Source organism: Bos taurus, chromosome 3, assembly GCF_002263795.3.
Source record: "Bos taurus isolate L1 Dominette 01449 registration number 42190680 breed Hereford chromosome 3, ARS-UCD2.0, whole genome shotgun sequence".
NCBI classification, from domain to species: Eukaryota; Metazoa; Chordata; class Mammalia; order Artiodactyla; family Bovidae; genus Bos; species Bos taurus.
The window spans coordinates 93,869,626-93,889,875 of record NC_037330.1 but is presented as its reverse complement, the minus strand read 5'-3'; the positions used below and the strand labels follow the sequence as shown (position 1 = coordinate 93,889,875).

At 35.6% G+C, this 20,250-nt stretch overlaps 1 protein-coding gene across 14 annotated transcripts in view; it reads right to left on the bottom strand.

Annotated features, from left to right (window-relative positions):
* Positions 1-20,250, bottom strand: part of TUT4 (terminal uridylyl transferase 4) — a 143,722-nt gene that overhangs the window by 41,458 nt on the left and 82,014 nt on the right. For all 14 annotated transcript variants that reach the window (XM_059884619.1, XM_005204565.5, XM_005204560.4 and 11 more), the window contains 7 exons: positions 18,816-18,885; positions 17,300-17,426; positions 11,670-11,789; positions 11,278-11,490; positions 8,133-8,307; positions 5,428-6,128; positions 2,784-2,934 (listed from right to left, as the gene is read on the bottom strand). In XM_059884619.1, the coding sequence (XP_059740602.1) occupies positions 2,784-2,934; positions 5,428-6,128; positions 8,133-8,307; positions 11,278-11,490; positions 11,670-11,789; positions 17,300-17,426; positions 18,816-18,885 (1,557 nt within the window). The remainder of the gene's footprint in view (positions 1-2,783; positions 2,935-5,427; positions 6,129-8,132; positions 8,308-11,277; positions 11,491-11,669; positions 11,790-17,299; positions 17,427-18,815; positions 18,886-20,250) is intronic.

Sequence of the window (20,250 nt, the reverse complement as noted above, 5' to 3'; positions counted from 1 at the left end):
TCTCCCTGTTAAGAGTTGGAGATTTACAAATAAGCAGAAAAAGGAGGCTAGAAAGAGCCACACGGTAATGTATTAGAGTTGGAGACATCAGTACAACCTCATATTTAGCTTGATAAAGGTTAAGATGGTCACAGAGAAATATTTATAAATATGTGTACATACATGGGTTGGTATACATCCATTTAGAGCAATACGGTGCAAGAAAACTGCAATGACAGCAATGTTCTCTAACCAGACTGTCCAATGCAGTAGCCACTAGCCACATGCAGCAGCTAAAGGCAGGCCAGTACACATCAGTACTTGAAGTGCGCTAGTTTAACTGAGGAGCTGAATTCTTTATTTAATTTAAACAGCCACAAATAGCTGTGAAAAGAAGGGAAGCGAAAAGCAAAGGAGCAAAGGAAAGATATATCCATTTGAATGCAGAGCTCCAAAGAACAGCAAGGAGAGATAAGAAAGCCTTCCTCAGGGATCAATGCAAAGAAATAGAGGAAAACAATAGAATGGGAAAGACTATCGGAGAAGGCTATGGCACCCCACTCCAGTACTCTTGCCTGGAAAATCCCATGGATGGAGGAGCCTGGTAGGCTGCAGTCCATGGGGTTGCTAAAAGTCAGACACGACTGAGCGACTTCACTTTCACTTTTCACTTGCATGCATTGGAGAAGGAAATGGTAACCCACTCCAGTGTTCTTGCCTGGAGAATGCCAGGGACGGGGGAGCCTGGTGGGCTGCCATCTATGGGGTCGCACAGAGTTGGACACGACTGAAGCGACTTAGCAGCAGCAGCAGCAGCAGAGATCTCTTCAAGAAAATTAGAGATACCAAGGGAACATTTCATGCAAAGATGGGCACAATAAAGGACAGAAATGGTAGGGACCTAACAGAAACAGAAGATATTAAGAAGAGATGGCAAGAATACACAGAAGAACTGTACAAAAAAGACGTTCACGACCAAGATAATCACGATGGTGTGATCACTCACCTAGAGCCAGACATCCTGAAATGTGATGTCAAGTGGGCCTTAGAAAGCATCACTATGAACAAAGCTAGTGGAGGTGATGAAATTCCAATTGAGCTATTTCAAATCTTGGAAGATGATGCTGTTAAAGTACTGCACTCCATATGCCAGCAAATTTGGAAAACTCAGCAGTGGCCACAGGACTGGAAAAGGTCAGTTTTCATTCCAATCCCAAAGAAAGGCAATGCCAAAGAATGCTCAAACTACTGCACAATTGCACTCATCTCACACTCTAGTAAAGTAATGCTGAAAATTCTCCAAGCCAGGCTTCAGCAATACGTGAACCATGAACTTCCAGATGATCAAGCTGGTTTTAGAAAAGGCAGAGGAACCAGAGATCAAATTGCCAACATCCGCTGGATCATCAAAAAAGCAAGGGTTCCAGAAAGACATCTATTTCTGCTTTATTGACTATGTCAAAGCCTTTGACTGTGTGGATCACCACAAACTGTGGAAAATTCTCAAAGAGATGGGAATGTCAGACCACCTGATCTGCCTCTTGAGAAACGTGTATGCAGGTCAGGAAGCAACAGTTAGAACTGGACATGGAACAACAGACTGGTTCCAAATAGGAAAAGGAGTTCGTCAAGGCTGTATATTGTCACCCTGCTTATTTAACTTATATGCAGAGTACATCATGAGAAACACTGGGCTGGAGGAAACACAAGTCGGAATCAAGATGGTCGGGAGAATTATCAATAACCTCAGATATGCGGAGGACACCACCCTTATGGTAGAAAGTGAAGAACTAAAGAGCCTCTTGATGAAAGTCAAAGAGGAGAGTGAAAAAGTTAGCTTAAAGCTCAACATTCAGAAAACTAAGATCATGGCATCCGGTCCCATCACTTCATGGCAAGTAGATGGGGAAACAGTGGCTGATTTTATTTTTCTGGGCTCCAAAATCACTGCAGATGGTGACTGCAGCCATGAAATTAAAAGACGCTTACTCCTTGGAAAGACAGTTATGACCAACCTAGATAGCATATTAAAAAAGCAGAGACATTACTTTGCCAACAAAGGTCCATCTAGTCAAGGCTATGGTTTTTCCAGTGGTCATGTATGGATGTGAGAGTTGGACTGTGAAGAAAGCTGAGCGCCGAAGAATTGATGCTTTTGAACTATGGTGTTGGAGAAGACTCTTGAGAGTCCCTTGGACTGCAAGGAGATCCAACCAGTCCATCCTAAAGAAGATCCGTCCTGGGTGTTCATTGGAAGGACTGATGTTGAAGCTGAAACTCCAATACTTTGGCCACCTGATGTGAAGAGCTGACTCATGTGAAAAGACCCTGATGCTGGGAAAGACTGAGGGCAGGAGGAGAAGGGGATGACAGAGGATGAGATGGTCGGATGGTGTCACCGACTCGATGGACATGGGTTTGGGTGGACTCTGGGAGTTGGTGATGGACAGGGAGGCCTAGCTTGCTATGGTTCATGGGGTTGAAAGAGTCAGACACGACTGAGCGACTGAAAGAGTAGACACGACTGAGCGACTGAACTGAACTGAAATAGCCACATATATCTAGTGACCATCAAACTAGAAGCACAAATCTAGAGTCTAAGGCTCCTTAAAAGCAACACTATGGACTCTGCATTCCCTTTGGCATTGAGTAGGCACTTAATAAATATATGTGTTGGGTGTCTAAACTATTTAGAAGCTCTACTCAAACAAAATGTTAGCAAACTATATTCAAGTAAAAAAATAAATAAATACCAAAACTAAAAAAAAATCTAGTCTCAGTAGCTCTAATAATAAAAGACTTACCAAAACATCTTTTACATACTAAATCAAGTATATCCCGAAATCGATTTGTCATTGGTGGTAGAGGTTTTAAATCAATTTTCCTGAAATCCTCTGGGCAATCATTTTTTGAATGGCCATCCTTTTTGCAGATGCTGCATACTATTGTTGGCGGCTATACAAAGGTTAAAAAAAAAATCTAATAATCAAACAAGCTATTGAGGGACTTCATAATCACTTACAAAGTAGTACAAAAAGAAACTAGTAACTCAGTCTGAAAGCCTGCACTTTCAAGAGGTTAAAAAAAAAAAAAGCATATTACTGAAATTCAGTATTAAATGTAAATAAACATACTTTGAGCCAACATTTTCTTCTTCACTAAAATGATATTACCAAGGATTAGATTTACCTGAAAATGAAGGATAAAGGAAATAGCAGGAGACACAAAAGCAACAGGTTATTTCAAAGAGTTTGATCAGCTCCCAAAATGAAATGTATGCATCCCATTTTAATCTATTAAGGTCCTTAACAAACTAGATTATAAAGAAAGTTCAAGTGGTACCTTTCATTTCACTCTAAACATTTTCTGTCTTTAGAGTCAATTAATTATAGAACCTAGACTAGTTGGTTCAATTTATTACATTAACATGGTACTCAAGAAAACAAACTAAAGGGCTGAACACTAAAAGTAACTATATACAAGAAACAATTCTTAGGCAATAATCACAAACTTAACTTTCAAACCCTGTCAATACCATTTTCAAATATATTCCAATGGACTACCAGACAGGGAACCAAAACAGTAAAAATTCAAGCTTGGAGAAAAAAAAAATATATGATTAAGGAAGAGCACTACTCTTTGCTTTATTGTAATATGCTTAGGAACTTAGCTTCTTTCTCCAGGATTAGTCTGGACAGTTACCTAGCCAAATATACACAGAAATTTGTATTTGTGAGAATACTGTGCTCCTGCTGCTATCTGCTGCTCTGCTAAGTCGCTTCAGTCGTGTCCGACTGTGTGTGACCCCATAGACAGCAGCCCACTAGGCTGCCCCGTCCCGGGGATTCTCAAGGCAAGAACACTGGAGTGGGTTGCCATTTCCTTCTCCAATGCATGAAAGTGAAAAGTGAAAGGGAAGTCGCTCAGTCGTGTCCGACTCTAGCGACCCCATGGACTGCAGCCTACCAGGCTCCTCCGTCCATGGGATTTTCCAGGCAAGAGTACTGGAGTGGGGTGCCATTATCAGCTTAAAAACCTTTATAAAAATGACATATTTACAGAAAATTCTAGAAATATGTTACAGATAAATACAGAGAGAAATAAAATTGGAGAAACAGTTACCCTAAGATAAGTTTCCAGGAAAAAAAAAGTATAAGAAATGTAAGCTGCAGTTATATTATTAAGAGGCTCTTCTAAAAATCTGCCATTTATTTCATCTTTTTAACAGTCCATTATAATGGCACCCCACTCCAGTACTCTTGCCTGGAAAATCCCACGGACAGAGGAGCCTGGTAGACTACAGTCCATGGGGTTGCTAAGAGTCAGACATGACTGAGCGACTTCACTTTCACTTTTCACTTTCATGCATTGGAGAAGGAAATGGCAACCCACTCCAGTACTCCTGCCTGGAGAATCCCAGGGACGGGGGAGCCTGGTGGGCTGCCGTCTATGGGGTCGCACAGAGTCGGACACGACTGAAGCGACTTAGCAGCAGCAGCAGCAACATGCCCTAAATACTACACCTAAACAAAATGGGACAGAGTACCCTTAAAAAGGATGAAAATACACATTTTAGTAATTAGGGTAAAATTTTTTAAGCTTGTTAATAAATAATTATTGATCAAACAATAAAACTTGATGACTTTTCAGGGTTTTTTGGTATTCTATTTGATTTATACATTATCTATATAATCATTTTTTCATACGAGGCGCTGATAATATGTTCAGTTACATACCCTGTACTTGAGGCAATGTAAAACTTAGCTAAAATTTTATTCACAAAGTAATTATTTTCTGTTACAAAGTAGCTTATTTTCTGTAATTCATCAAGCTAAAGTTCAGACTATTCCACTTTAAAAGTAGAAAAGTTAAAGACTCATGAGAAAAGTGCCAAAATCCAAAGAGAAGCTCAGTGGCAGACACAGGTTCTGAATTTTTTCTTTTTTTTTTTTTTTTGGTTCCTGACCTTACATAGTTTTAACTCAACTATCTTTAGTTAAGTTTATATAACAGCTCCTAAGCTTCATCAAAAACTTTAAAATACTATTAAAGTTTACACTGTGTTCTCCTTTGTAGAAGGAAATATAATCACACCTATAAAAAAGCAACAAAACTTAAAATATATGCTGCCTTTACCAAACTCACTTTTGTAACAAATCCTTTCATATATGAAAAAGTTAAGCACACCAACCAGAAAAAGAGTGCTTTTCAGGGTTTCATGTACATTCTTATAAGGCAAATACACAAAAAGTAAAAAAAAAAAAAAAAAAATATATATATATATATATATATATATATATATACACACACACACACACCACAATACCATTCCAAAAGCAGTCTAACATCACAGAAGCTATTTTTACACTTCTGAATCTAAAAACCATTAAATACAGAGTCATACAACAACCACAAAATCTTACAGAATGTTTACAAACTGTATCCTACCTTGCCAGAGGTTAAAATAAACTTATCAAACACATAATATAATTCCTGGATGGGGTGGTTCTCATCATCATTAGGGTCAGAAGCATCTTCTGTAGCTTTGCAGTTGCAAGAGGTAGCAGATGTGTCAGTGCACACAATCTGATGTGAACTTTTTGTTTCTAAATCTGACCTACAGTCTGTACCAGAAGATTCATCTGGTTCAGGGGATTTATAATCAATGCAATTATACTGGCTGAAATCCTTTTTAAAACAAGTTTCTGAGGGTGCTAAAACATCTTGATTTTTAATTGATCTGGGCTCTAATTCACTGTTTTCACTGGTAGAAAGAGATGAAGATTCCTGTCCACGTTTAGCCAAATCTAGATCATTTACCAACAAATTATCAGCTTCAGTAATACATCGCTGTGATGTACATTCCATTTCATTGTATTTATCAGGTTGACCTTTTCCTGCATTTACTTTTTCTGTGCTTTCCCCAAGTAGAGTGCAACAACTGGATGCCACAGTTTCAGTCTTCACTGGTTTCTTATTGCTTATTTTCCCCTTCTCTTTTTTCATGGAATCCACTGTAGATTTATTTCCACCCTTCTTCTGAGGACAGGCAAAGTAACGATAAGCTGCCCTGAATCTCTCTACAACATATTCATAGACAAGCTGGCTGTTCAAGCTCCGTGCAACATTCCTCTTGATTGAAAATGGATCTAGTAAAAAAGAAAATGGTCAGTAGCTAAGTATTTACTAACAAACTCCATTTCCAAGCTTATACGAACAGCTACATTGTCAGCAGAGTACGTTTCCCCACTCCCAGTGAGAGGTCCTGCTAACTGGAAATGAAAAAGCAGTGTCTTTCTTCTGTTTCTATCATAAAATAAAAAACTTAAAAAAAAGAGGGAGAAAAGAATAAAATAAGGTAATTAATGACAGAATGGCTGAGGAGGCCAACTTAGTAATTACAAAATTGCAGTGATGAAATTGGTAGAAAAAGCTATGCTAACATGTTTCACTGTACAGTCTTAGAGTGAAATTTTTCAAGCTCTGGGACCTATTTTATTAATAATTTTCATCTCTTGTCATAGTATTCTTTAGTTATATACTCCTTGCAATTTAAACAAATAATATACAACCTAAAACACTCAAGGATTCAAGTTATATTTTAAGATTAACTTCAGTAATAATCAGAAAATTAAAGACAGAAAGAAAGAGAAATAATAGAAAGAAAAGCAGAAAGAAACCTAAAAGTAAAGATTAAACCAAAATTTCAATTCTGATCCAGTCTAAAATGTCTATGCTGAAAATGCTTGTGACAACTGAATCCTCATTACTAGGAGCATAGAACAGAATTCTCAAAATGTTTATGGGTGTTTGGATTTTATAAGCCTTAATAAAAATATGCCCCAGGAAAAAAGAATGATGCCACCCAAAAGACAATACACATTTTCTCCACTACTGAAGATCATTAAGTAAAAGAATTAATAATAGGCCAGGCTTCATAATATTAAGATTGGGGCATCTGTTACTTTTCTTTTTACTGTTATCTAAATCCATAGGCTTTAAAAAGCTTTACCTAGCCTCTTTCCCTTTTCTAGGGGAAAAAAAGGCAGAGAAATTATGATGGTTGCAGACTTCAGATCTCAAGAGAGTAAAAGATGTGAGTGCATGAGAATATCTATAGGTCCAACTGACAATAGAGAAGGCATACAGAGGATGAAGGGAACAGAAGAATGTGCAGTCTAAACAGACTAATAATAAAATGATGACAGAAATTCAATTTCCTATCTATAAAAGATGAGCAAAATGTTGTAGAATTTAAATTTTTTTATTAAGAATTTGGAAGCCATATTATTAATATTCTTTACTATTCTTCAATATTTACTATTAATTTCTATCTTAATGTTCTTGAGATTTCATATGAAAGCTTATTTGTCAATATCAATTGTTCTTTTTTCCTTTAGCTTAGCCACATTTAACAGATGAGGTACTTTACAAGACAATGAAAAACTGAGTTTTAAAATTATACTTTAACATAATTTTATGGCACAAATATATTCAAAGCTATCTTATTCATTTATATAGCTATTCTATTTTTCTATATTTTGAAATTTTTTACAATTAAAAATAAAGGCATGTAAATAAGCTAATAACCCTAGCCATTATAATATTTACAGACTAGAAACTTTCAAATAAGCATTAATCCTATTAAGCTATCATGGACTTAATAAAGAATTTATCCAAAATATTTACTGACAACCTGGTGGCATATAGTGCTACAAAGTGAAAGGGTAAAATTTATATATAATACTATTTTAGAAATAGATGAGGAGGGGGCTTCCCTGATTGTCTAGTGGTTAAGAATTCATCTGCCAAGGTAGGGGACATGCGTTCAATCCCTGGTCCAGGAAGATTCCACATGCTGTGGAGCAACTAAGTCCCAGCATCACAACTACTGAGCCAGTGTTCCAAGAGCCCATGAGTTGCAACTACTGAAGCCTGCATGCCTAGACCCCATGCTCCCCAACAAGAAAAGCCACAGCTTCGCATCACAACAAAGAGCAGCCCCCACTCGCCACAACTAGACAAAGCCTGTGCATAGCTATGAAGACCTAGCACAGCCAAAAACAAATAAATTAATTTTTAAAAAAGAAATAGATAATGAGTAGCACACACACACAAAAATTCTCCAAATGAAATATAACATATCATCTCACCTTCAATGGCTATCCGCCTTTTAGGCCAGTTTTTGTTTTCTCTTGTTAAAATATCTTTTATTCGTACACATATGACATATTCCTCCAAAGCAAAATCCAGTGTGTAAAATTTTAGCAGCTCTAACCATAACTGTCCCAGGGACACCCGATTTGGTGTTTCCAATGTTAAAGGAGACTAGAAAAGAAAAAATACCTTTAAGCTTCACAAAACTATAGAATCACTTAATTTTCAATTTAAAAAGGCCTTAGAGATGGATCACCTTTTCAAAAACTGAGGCATAAAGGGGTTAGTTGCCAAAAAGCAATTTGTGGCACAGCTGGGAACACAGTGTCCCAGATTACTAACTCCTAGAATTTTGTGTTCTTTCCACTAAACCAGTGATTCTCAACCTTGGCTGCACATTAGAATCACACTGAGAGCACTAAAATTCACTAATTTTAGTTTGACCCCATTCCCATCTCCTATACCCTTTCCAAGACTATGACTTAATGGACAGAGATTTTTAAAGCTTCCTTTCTAAGTGATTCTCCTGTGCAACCAAGGTTGCTAACCACTGTATAACTACTATAACTCTTCCATTATAGCAATTACTTATAAAATCTATGTAAAGGCCCAGGGTTTTCAAAAGCTAATTCCTTCATTCAACAAACATTTTAGAACCCACTAAATCCATAGCACTGTGCTGCGGATAAAAGGAAAAAAAAAAAAAACAGGAGCTGCCATGTAAACCATGCATCACTCACTCTTCTAAGTGCTACACATAAATAACTAATTCAACAACTATGAAGTTGGATGTGACTCAGGACCACGTGGGTCCATGCTGCTTATCATTACTGCATAGTGCCACTCAAACAAGATGAGGTCCTCTTTCACAGACCATTAGGAGTGGAAGAGACCTTTTAACATTTACAGTAAAGGCTGTAAGTTAAAATGGACCTCTAAATCAGAGGGGTCTTAACAGAAAAGGTAGTATCTAAATTCTAAAGGAATTAGCTAGATGAATGCTGACTAAAAGTGACCACTAAGGTATAAAAAAGCATAAAACAGTCATTCACTCATTCCATTCTACAACTATTCATTGAGTGCCTACTATGTGCCATGCACTGGGGATATACCCATGAAAAAAAAAAACCAAAGTTTTTTGCCTTAATGGAGTTTACAATCTAGAGTAAACTAGAAGAAGATAATAAACAACAAACTTAATACGTAAATTACACAGTAAATTAGAAGAAGAAAATTGTTGTGGAAATAAGAAAAAGTTGAGTATGTTTAGTAAAGGAGATGGGATATGGAAGCAGGAGATTTCAGTGTTAAAATACAGTGGTCAGGATAGGACTTGTTGAAAAGGTTTGATTTGAAAAAGAAGAAAAAGTATTCTAAGAACAGGAAACAGAGCAAACACACTAAAGCAGGATAAAGTAGGAGTGTAAACAGTTTTAAAAAGAAAACTAGTGTGGCAGAGAGAGAAGGAAACAGCTCATCAGTAAGCACTCTTTGGCCTTTACTCTAAATTAAATGAGGGGTAACTGGAGGGTGGGGAAGGAGAAGGGCATGATCTGACTTAAGTTTTAGAAGAACAATTCTGACTGTTGTGTTGAGAACAGACTATAAAATGGGGAAGGAAGGGTAAATTCAAGGAAACTTATGAGGTTGTGGTAGTAATCCAGGCCAAAGATCATATGGCTAGGATTAGGATGGTAACAGGGGAGGTGGCCAAACTGGATTTATTTTGAAGTAGAGATGACAGGATTTCCTGATAGACTTTGGATGGGGTATGAAAGAGAGAAGTAATCCACGGGATTGGATGAAATCATCAAGGGAGTGTAGACACATAAAAAAGGGGGATCAAGAACATTAAAGTGATTGGAGAGGAAAGGAGGAACCAACAAAGAGACTGAGGAGGAATAACCAGTCATGGGTGTGGTATTCTGAAAGCCAAGTTAAGAAATTTTTTAGAGAAGGAAATGATCAACTGGCAAATGCTGCTGACAAATAAAAAAAGATAAAAATTAAGAAATAACTATTGGATTTAGCCATGCAGAGGACACTGATGATATAAGTTTTGGTAGATTGATAGGGATCAAAGCCTGAGTAGACTGAATTACGAGGAGACAGAGAAACTGGGAAATAGTATACATAAACAATTCTTTCAAGAAGGTTTTCTTCAAAAGGAAGCAAGAAAATAGCTGGGAAGGGAAGTGGTAGCAAGATTTTTCTTTCAAGTGGGAGAAATAAAAGCATGTATGATCAATCGAGAATGAAAAATTGGTAACCTAGGATAGAATTGCTAGGGCAATGTTCTAAAATAGACAAGAAAAGATGAGACAAAATACACAAGTTGAGAAAATGACTTCAGACAACAACAGGGGAAGTTCCTTTATGAAAGCAGGCAGCAAGGCAGAATATGTGGGTGCAGAGTGGGAGCTAGTGGTAGGAATGGAAGTTCTCTTTTCACTGCCTCAGTTTTCTTAGAGAATAAGCAAAATCATTAGCTGGAGTACTGATGGTTTGAGGAAAGGGTAGAAGGTAGTCTAGGAAAGCAGAAGACTTGAATATGAGTTTATAGAACTACATATAATTCAGTATAGCTAGAGCAATGATATCTGTAATGTAATTTTTGTAATAACATGTCTGTCTGCTTCAGAAGACTACACACTTTTAGAGGACATAATCATCCATGAATATTCATCTTGGGTTATCTAGCGCTCAAGATAATGCCAGGCACATAGCTGGTCCTTAATAAATGAATGCTGAATGATTAAATAAGCAAGCCACCCTCTAAAGAAGCATAAGGTCTTCATTTATCCACCAATCTGGCAACATAATCAGTATAGTCATATACTAAAGCTTTGGTCACAGCCCATCTCTAAAGGAAAATTTTTCTATCTAAATGAAAAGGATACAAAGAATTACCTTGATATGATTCAAATAATACAAGTCTTTCAAAATGAGATATGAATTCATTAAAGAATATTGGTACTGAAAAACTAAACCAGATCAACCCCTCACTTTACAGATGAGGAATATGAGGCCAAGAGGCTTACTTAAGGTCAGTCAGTCAATCTACTATTAAAATAGCTTTAATCAAAGGTATCACAAATTCTACAGATAGAAAAGCCAAAAGCAAAAACAAAATAAGCTTACTTTGCCATATTTTTCCTTCCTGGCATTACTTTGGTTAGTTGTTTCTGTCTTCTTGGTATCATCTTTTGGTTGGTCTGCCTTAGCTTTGTTTTCCTCAGCAATTGAGTTTCTCTCAGTTGCACTACTTGAATTATATTCCCACTTCACAAACTTCTCTTCTACTATGCCCTTCAGCTGAAAGTCATCCATTCTTTTTGGGTCAAAGCCTTCAATCTATATAAAAAGGCATTCCAGACAGGTAGTGAAAAAATTATTAAAAGAAAAAAACAAGATGAACAAACAGACAAACCAGAAATCCAGCTTTAAATGTATGAACCGAGTACTCTGCAAGAGCAAACTACATACATACATACATATATACATACACATACATGTTACAAACTCATGCTTACCCAACTTCCAAGTAAGCAAGGAAGAAGAGGGGGTTTTCTTTGTTGTAGAAAAAACATCACCATTAAAGCAAAACAGTAAGAAGGGATTCCACCATCAGTTTGGGAGTCAATATAGCACAACTGCAAAATGAAGAGGGGAAAAAAGAACCACCATTTAACTTTCTTTCTGTTCCCCTCAAAATAAAAGTAGCTTTTATTTCCTTCCACAATCATTGTTAAAAGTTCAAATAATGAAAAATACAAGGAATTACTTGAAATCACACCACCCTGATTTATAAATTGGTATCAACTCATTTCCTTAGTGCATATGAAGACATATATTTTTTAGTTGAATGGAATCATATCACCCATAGTGCTTTTACTGTGGACATCTTTAAAAAATATTATTTTCATATTTCCCACTTCTGTCTCAATGTTAACAATCTTCTATGTACTCTTCCATGCCTTTTTCTATACTCAACCATACACAAATATATATATATTCCAATTTTCTATATAAATACAGGGAGGATTTTATCTTTTTTGTCACTGTTTTACTAAAATTGTGTATTAACAGATATCTCTCTGTATATTATAATTCTTCCTTAACAATGCACCAAGAAAGTTCCTGTTAGTCGATTGTGTGCTCAGTTACTAAGTCATGTTCAGCTCTTTGCGAGAGAGACCCTATGGAATATAGCCTTTCAGGCTTCTCTGTTCATGAGATTTTCCAGGCAAGAATACTGGAGTGGGTTGCCATTTTCTCCTCCAGAGGATATTCCCAACCCAGGGATTGAACTGTGTCTCCTACGTCTCCTGTGTTGGCAGGCAGATTCTTCACCGAGCCACCTGGGAAGCTCCTTAGTCAATTAGCATATGTCTAATGTATCCTTTTAAATGATTAAATTATAGACTATGGTCTGGATGGTTATTCAATAGTTCCCCACCCAAGGATTTTTACATTTGTTCCCAGTTTTTGCCACTTTTAAACACTACTGTAGTATTTATCCTTCTACATTTTCCTGAGTGCTGGTGCTCATTTCTATGCACTATATTACCAGGGAAGTGTTTGCTGGATTTTAAAATGTGATATATTTAAATTCTAATAGATATTATAATACTGTTTTCCAGAATCAGTGTAAAATTTCCTCTTTTCATCTGTAACAAGAATGTATACACATGGTTTCCAACACTAGGTGTTACCAGTTGCTGTTTTTTTTTTTAATTAAAATATAGTTGAATTACAAAGTTGTGTTAGTTTCAGGTGTATAGGTGTTATCAGTTTTTTAAAAATTTGTCAACAGGATGGGTGAGATGTAATATCTAATAATTACTTCAATTTGCATTTCCTTGATCCTACTAGGTTATGCAAATTTTCATGTATTTACTAACGATTTGAATTTGCTCTTTTCTGAACTATTAAGTCTTTTGCCAATTTTTCTGTTTTCAACAATACGTATCAATTTGTATGTGTTCTTTTTACGTTATAGATAATAACCCTTTATATATGTTATATACATTTGAAAAATGTTATTTTTCCTAATCTGCTTTGGCATTATTTATGGTACTTTTATCCTATAAAATATACTAATGTTTATGTAGTTAAAGATGCTTATAGCTTCTAGGTTTCCTACCATGGTGAAAAGATTTCTCTAATCCACAGGTTATATACATATACTCTTAAATTTTCTTCTAAAATTCTGAATTTTCATTTAAGTGGAATTTATTTTTGCAGTGTGCTAAGGTCCAACATTATTTTCTTTAAGAAAGATATGTTGTGACAGCACCATTTATTAAATAAACCATTGTTTTCTCACTGAAATATTTTATTTTTTCATAGACTAAAATTTAATTTACACTAGGATTTACTTCTGGGCTTTCTATTCTGCTCCAGAGATCTATTTGTCTATCCCTATGCCAATGGTATATACTTGACTAAAGCAGTTTTATAAGGTAAAGTACATCTTCTTCCACTAGTTTTCTTTTTCTGAATTATTTTGGCTACTCTCAAACATTTATTCTTCCATACTAAGTTAAAGTATTATCTTATAATTTTTTTAAAAATTCTTGGTGATTCTAATTTAAACTACTGTACACTCGAAAATTAATTTAAGAAGATTTTACATTTCAGGGATACCATCTCTCTATCCAAAAACTTAGTATCTTTCCATTTTCCAAAAATTTAGCAGTTGTCATCACTCAGCATTTCCCTTAATTCTTAACGTCCTTCACCGCTGCCAGTCCTACTAATAAAAGTTATCCCAAATCTGTCTCAGTTCAGTTCAGTTCAGTCGCTCAGTCGTGTGTGACTCTTTGCGACCCCATGGACTGCAGCATGCCAGGCTCCCCTGTCCATCACCAACTCCTGGAGCTTACTCAAACTCATGTCCATTGAGTCGGAGATGCCATCCAACCATCTCATCCTCTGTCATCCCCTTCTCCCACCTTCAATCTTTCCCAGCATCAGGGTCTTTTCAAATGAGTCAGTTCTTTGCATCAGGTGGCCAAAGTACTAGAGTTTCAGCTTCAGCATCAGTCCTTTCAATGAATATTCAGAACTGATCTCTCTTAGGATGGACTGGTTGGATCTCCTTGCAGTCCAAAGGACTCTCAAGAGTCTTCTCCAACACCGCAGTTCAAAAGCATCAATTCTTCGGTGCTCAGCTTTCTTTATAGTCCAACTCTCACATCCATACATGACTAATGGAAAAACCAAAGCTTTGACTAGACAGACCTTTGTTGGCAAAGAAATGTCTCTGCTTTTTAATATGCTGTCTAGGTTGATCATAACTTTTCTTCCAAGGAGAAAGCGTCTTTTAATTCCATGGCTGCAGTCACCATCTGCAGTGATTTTGGAGCCCCCCAAAATAAAGTTTGTCACTGTTTCCATCATTTCCCCATCTATTTGCCATGAAGTGATGGAACCAACACAGGTCATTATCCTCTCCAGCTAATCTACCACAAAATCCTGTTCAATTGGTTACCCATTACTACTCTTTACCCCAGAAAGACCTTCTCCAAACATAAATCACATCAAGTCACACACTGCTTACAAAACTCATCCTATGCCTTCCCACTGCAATTAAAATACAAATTCCTTACCACTACAAGTATCTGCCTAACCTCATCCACTACAACTTTCACTCTTACTCGCTTCACTCCAGCCACTCTTGCCTTGTTTTGCTTCTCAAGAATCCATTCTCACCTTCAAGACTTTGTACGAGCTATCCCTTGGATGCTACTCCCTCAGATGTTCAAGTGGCTAGTTACGCTGGTCTGAGTTTATATATCACATCCTCAAAGAGACTTCCCTGCCATCCAATGAAATGTCACACTCTTAACACACCATCTCATTTTAATGGCACTAAATTCTACCACATATTGTGTTATTTATATATTTGTTTACTGTCTGATTCTTCCACAAGTATGTAAGCTTCACAACAGAAGGACTCAGTTCATCCTGTTAGATGTTTCCAGCACCTAAGAACAGTATGTAGCACACAGGAAGCATTTAACAAATGTTTTCTCAATAAATAAATTTGCTCAGAGCCTGTTTTCACCATTCAATAATTCTCTTCCTGTACCTTTCCAATTAAATTTATTCCTTAGTATTTTATAATTTTTATCACTGTCATGAAGGTAATATTGTTCCCTATGTCTATTCTAGGTTATTTTTATGACAGAGAAAAGCCACTGGTTTTTATACGTTTATATTGTATTTAGTCATCACAGATTCTAGTAGTTTTTAACCTCAATTTTCTAGGTATACAATCATATCATTAGCAAAAAGAACATTTTGTTTTTCCAGTATTTACATTCATTACTTTGTCTTCTTTCCTTGCTGCATTTTTTAAAAAAATCTCCAAAATAATGTATAACATCATTGGTGAACATCTCTGTAATATTCCTTATTTTAACACAGATGGCTTGAGCAATTCACCTTTTTGATGGTGTTTGCTTCTGTTTTGTTTGGGGGTTTTAGAAAATAGTCATTAAGTTCCATTTCTAGTTTACTTAAGAATTTTCTTTAAGGAAGAATATGCCTTATCAGCATCTATGATGTTAATTCCACTTCAAACTGTTACTATAATACATTATGCTACCAGATTTCCTGAGATTAAACTACTGTTATATTCCTGAAATAAACCCTACATGGTCACAATATATTAGCTTTTGTTACAATGGTATCTTCCATATATTCCACTTGCTTATATTTTATTTAGACTGGTTCACCTCTCCCAGTCACTTCCAAGGGTTAAAAATCTTTCTGAAAAACTAGTTCATGTATTCAACAAATATTTATTAAATGCCTACTCTGAGCTGGCACAGGAAAATGAGAAGCATTGGGACCAGCCATGAATAATGAAACAGACTAAAATTCCTATCCTCACAGTGCTTATAATTTCACAGAAGAAAACAGATTATAAACAATACATGAATATATGTATGGCAGGTAGTAAGAAATGATATGAACAAATTAAAAAAGGAAAAGGCGGAGAGAGTGATGCTATTTTATACAGGGTGGGCCATGAAACTCTGGAAAGATGAAATTTGAGGAGAAACTTGAAAAAAAGTAAGAGAGTGAACCATTCTGGATATGTGGAAAAAGTTAAAGTTGCTCAGTTGTGTCCCACTCTTTGCAACCCCATGGACTATAACCTGCCAGGCTCCTCTGTCCATGGAACTCTCCGGGCCAGAATACTGGAGTGGGTAGCCATTCCCTTCTCCAGGGGATTTTCCTAACCCAGGGATATGTGGGGGTAAGAACATTTTAGATGAAGGGAATAACAAACACAAAGGCCTTACGTATGAAGACACCCCAACTGTAGGCTTCTGATAGTTTCTTATTTTTTAAGTTGTTCCACTCAGCTGGTTCTGCCCCAACTATGGGGAGATTCCTCCAATCAAAAGTTGAGGCAAAATATTTAAAAAGAACCCTCTGTCTGTTTTTGTTCTCAAGTTATCACTCCACCACTATCCCTTTAATTCATCTTCCTTGTGTAAGACAGAGAATTTACTCATCACTAGTCTAACAAGTAATGAATACTGTACTGACGAACAGTATACAAAAAAGCTAAAATTTCTCTCTCTTGTCATTTGGACTGATACTGGTAATTACCACTCCTTGCTACCTCCAAGGGTAGAAAGGGGGAGCAGAGGGGGAATCACAGCCTTTAATAATGTAAGTTAATTCTAATTTAGGAAACTCAGATACCTAAATCTTAGCAGTTTCCCGTTCAAAAACTGCAGCAGGTTATCAACAATTTAAGAGGAAAGAGAATAATATTCTAAGACAGAAACTGGAAAAAAAACATGCAAACATAAGAATCTTAACTTGCGTAACCATATCTTACAACCTTACAACTTTAACTTACAGGAAGAGTGAAAACCTAAGTCTAGATATAAGAGAATATTTCTACATGGCATAAAAGAGAATGAACTATAATAATCAAAAATCTAAAATCTCTAAATAACTCTACATGCCTGTGAAACTTTATTTTCATTCCATTATCAGAACCTGCCATACCACTTTCTGTCCAGCACAGATAACTATTTTGTCCCCACAATACTATAATTTATATTATGTTTTTGTGTAAGAAAAAGCCTTAGTTATCTAAATATTAAGTACTTTTCCCTTCTGTTCCACATACCTTAGCCCAATAGCGAAAGGCTAACACCAAAGGAGTAAAGACAGGTTCCATTTTGCCAAGAGCAGCAAGCAAATCAGTAGTGAGGCATGCCATATCATTTCCTGCACTCACTCTACAAAGTAAACCACTGTGAATGAAAAAGAAACAAAGTTCACTGTATTAATACCTTAAAAAGCAGAATATTTCAAATCCTGTGGCTATACTTTCCAGGTATCCATAGTTAACACCTAAGAAGTCATAATAAAAAACAAATATTTTAATAAACTTACAGCTAACTGAAAACTATGTATCATTTCCATCAAGTTCCATATAAATTAAAGATGTTTTATCTGTTCATTTATACTTCAGAAAAAAATAATCTTAAGTAATTAGTACTTAAAATCATGAAAAATTAATCTCAAAAGCTGCATTATGATTAATCAAAATTTGATTTATATGAGGGGAAAGACACTGATCACATCAATGTTAAACAATGCAACATATCTTCCTAGTCCATTCTTTTTGCTTTGCATATAATAAAAACAAAATATGAAATACTGAACTAGCTATACTTCTTAAATCTAATTTTTACTGTCTAACTTTTAAGATTTTATTGTTAGGCTATTTCCAGATTAGAGATTAGAAAGAATTTATCTATTAATCCACAAGTAACGCTTATATTTAAGTGAAAGTAAGAGATACCTTAAACAAAATTATAGCAGAAACATTTTGGTGACAGGGAGAATGTGACTGAGGTTGCCACAAAGGCAATTTAACACAATGTGATAGAAAAATCACTAGAAATCGTTAATACTTCTATTCCAGTTCTAACTTTCCCCTGAATAATTTGAATTTGGATAAATCACTTACTCTAGGTCTCAATTTTCAAATTTAGAAAATAAGGAAGTTGAACTAGATCTTCATAGATCCTTCTAGCTTTGAATAAGAAAGCACAGTAATCTTAAAATACAAGAAATAATGATAAATAATCAATAAAAGAACACTTTATTATTTCTGTACTGTTTCCATCTCTCCCACATTGGTCTCAAATAGGATTATTTTAGTTTCCTTTATCAAAGGTATGTTGCTGTCTCAGTCCTATAAATATCCAAACAGAAAGTCATATCCAATGACACCTCAATTTCAGTGAACTAAAAACTAAATTCTAATAGACAGTGAGCTTCTTGAGAAGAAAGACTATTTCTTACTTTGAAACAAAAGTAAGAAAGCAAAAGTTTGAAAGCAAAGCAGTACCTAACATATAGTAAGTGCTCAATACTGTTGGGTGAATAAAAAAATGAAAAGTTTTGCATCAGAACGTTTTATTTCTAACTCTCTGGTAACCCCATTTCTTGTTCAAAAGCTTGTAGTAGGCTTGCTATTTTTAAGAAATAGAAACTAGCTTAATCAAGTTAATCCAAGGAGAAATCTAAAACAAAAATGTTCTCTCTTAGAAATACTCACTGCATACTTGGTTGCTGTTATTTCAAAAAAAAACAAAAACAAAAAACTTTACTTTCTCTTCACTGTTACCAACCTTTTCCGATCTTTGCACACCACAACAGGAACTTTAGCGTGAAAATCAGATTCCACATCTACATATAATACTAATAAGGAAAAAAAAAATAAAACAGTTAAGCTAATGTCAACAACTGTCAAATGTTTACTCTATGGTAAACATGTAATAGTCTCCTTCTAAAAATCACTCTTAGTGCTTCTGTGGATAATCCATAAGATGATGGATGTTCTTGTATTGAGCATCAACCCAACAAAATCTCTTATCTCTCTTGATGTCATCTGCTGTATTATCACAAACCACAGACAGGCAGAGTCCCAAGTACTATCAGAACATTGTAATTACCTTAAAAAGAAAGGTTTTAACATCCCTAAAAGTTTTTTCTAAGTACATATACAATCTAGTCAAAGTTGTTAAACCTTCATATAGTAAACAGAGGAGGACATCACTTACTTCTGAAGACTAACTTCCACAGGAGTCACGAAATGAGAACCTACAACGCTTTGACAATATAGTTCTTTTAAATTATCCATGGCAGTAAAAGGCTAACTCTATTGGCCTCATTTGCTGTTAATATATGGAGAGTCTGCCCAATCAAAGCTCCTAAGGAAGGACTAACAGGTGAAGCACACTTCCACTCTGAAGTCTTTCTCTACATCTCCAAGGTAGGCTCCACACCATAAAATATCTAATCTAAACAAAAATAGATGGATTAACATTATCTCATTTGAAGTTTAAAGAAAATCTCTTAGTAGTACTTGTTGGAATTAATTTATTCAAAACAAATGTGCTGAAGAGCCATATATCAGGAATTGTATTATGCATGGTGGATATGACAATGAATAAATACAAAGAGCTCAATCAAGAATTTGCAAATAAATCCTGTAGATAACAAGATAGAGGTCCTCAAAGAACACAGAGGGTATATAATGCAGGGAATAATCCATCAATCAGACTAAATCTTGAAAACCTATGCTATGTGACTTAAGATGTACTATCCATGTATTTCAGTGGAAATACGTATTTTAAATATTTTTGCCAGCTTGACAGTGAATTGCAGTGAGTCTAAAAAGGTAAAAGCTCTTATCAATAATATGCTTTAGAGCTTTTACACAATGAGAGTTAGCTATTTATTACAAAAGAAAATGTAAAATTCCTTCACAGGTTAAATTGAACCAAAATAATTCCTTAAAAATTTCCTTGAAAAATGGCCAAAAAGCTGATAAATAACGGAGAGCTGACAGGGCAGACAGAGAGAGAAAAAGAAGTTTAGAACTGACACTAGAGCCAATAAGGAGGTATGGCTAGAGTCAATAAGCTATCTCTGCTAAGTCAAAATGCAAATATTTTTGACAGGTAATTTTGATTCATAAAATTTAGGATGATAATAGTAATAATAACAACAATGGCAGCAGAAATTTAATAAGTTACTGTATACCAGGTACTTTTCTAAGCT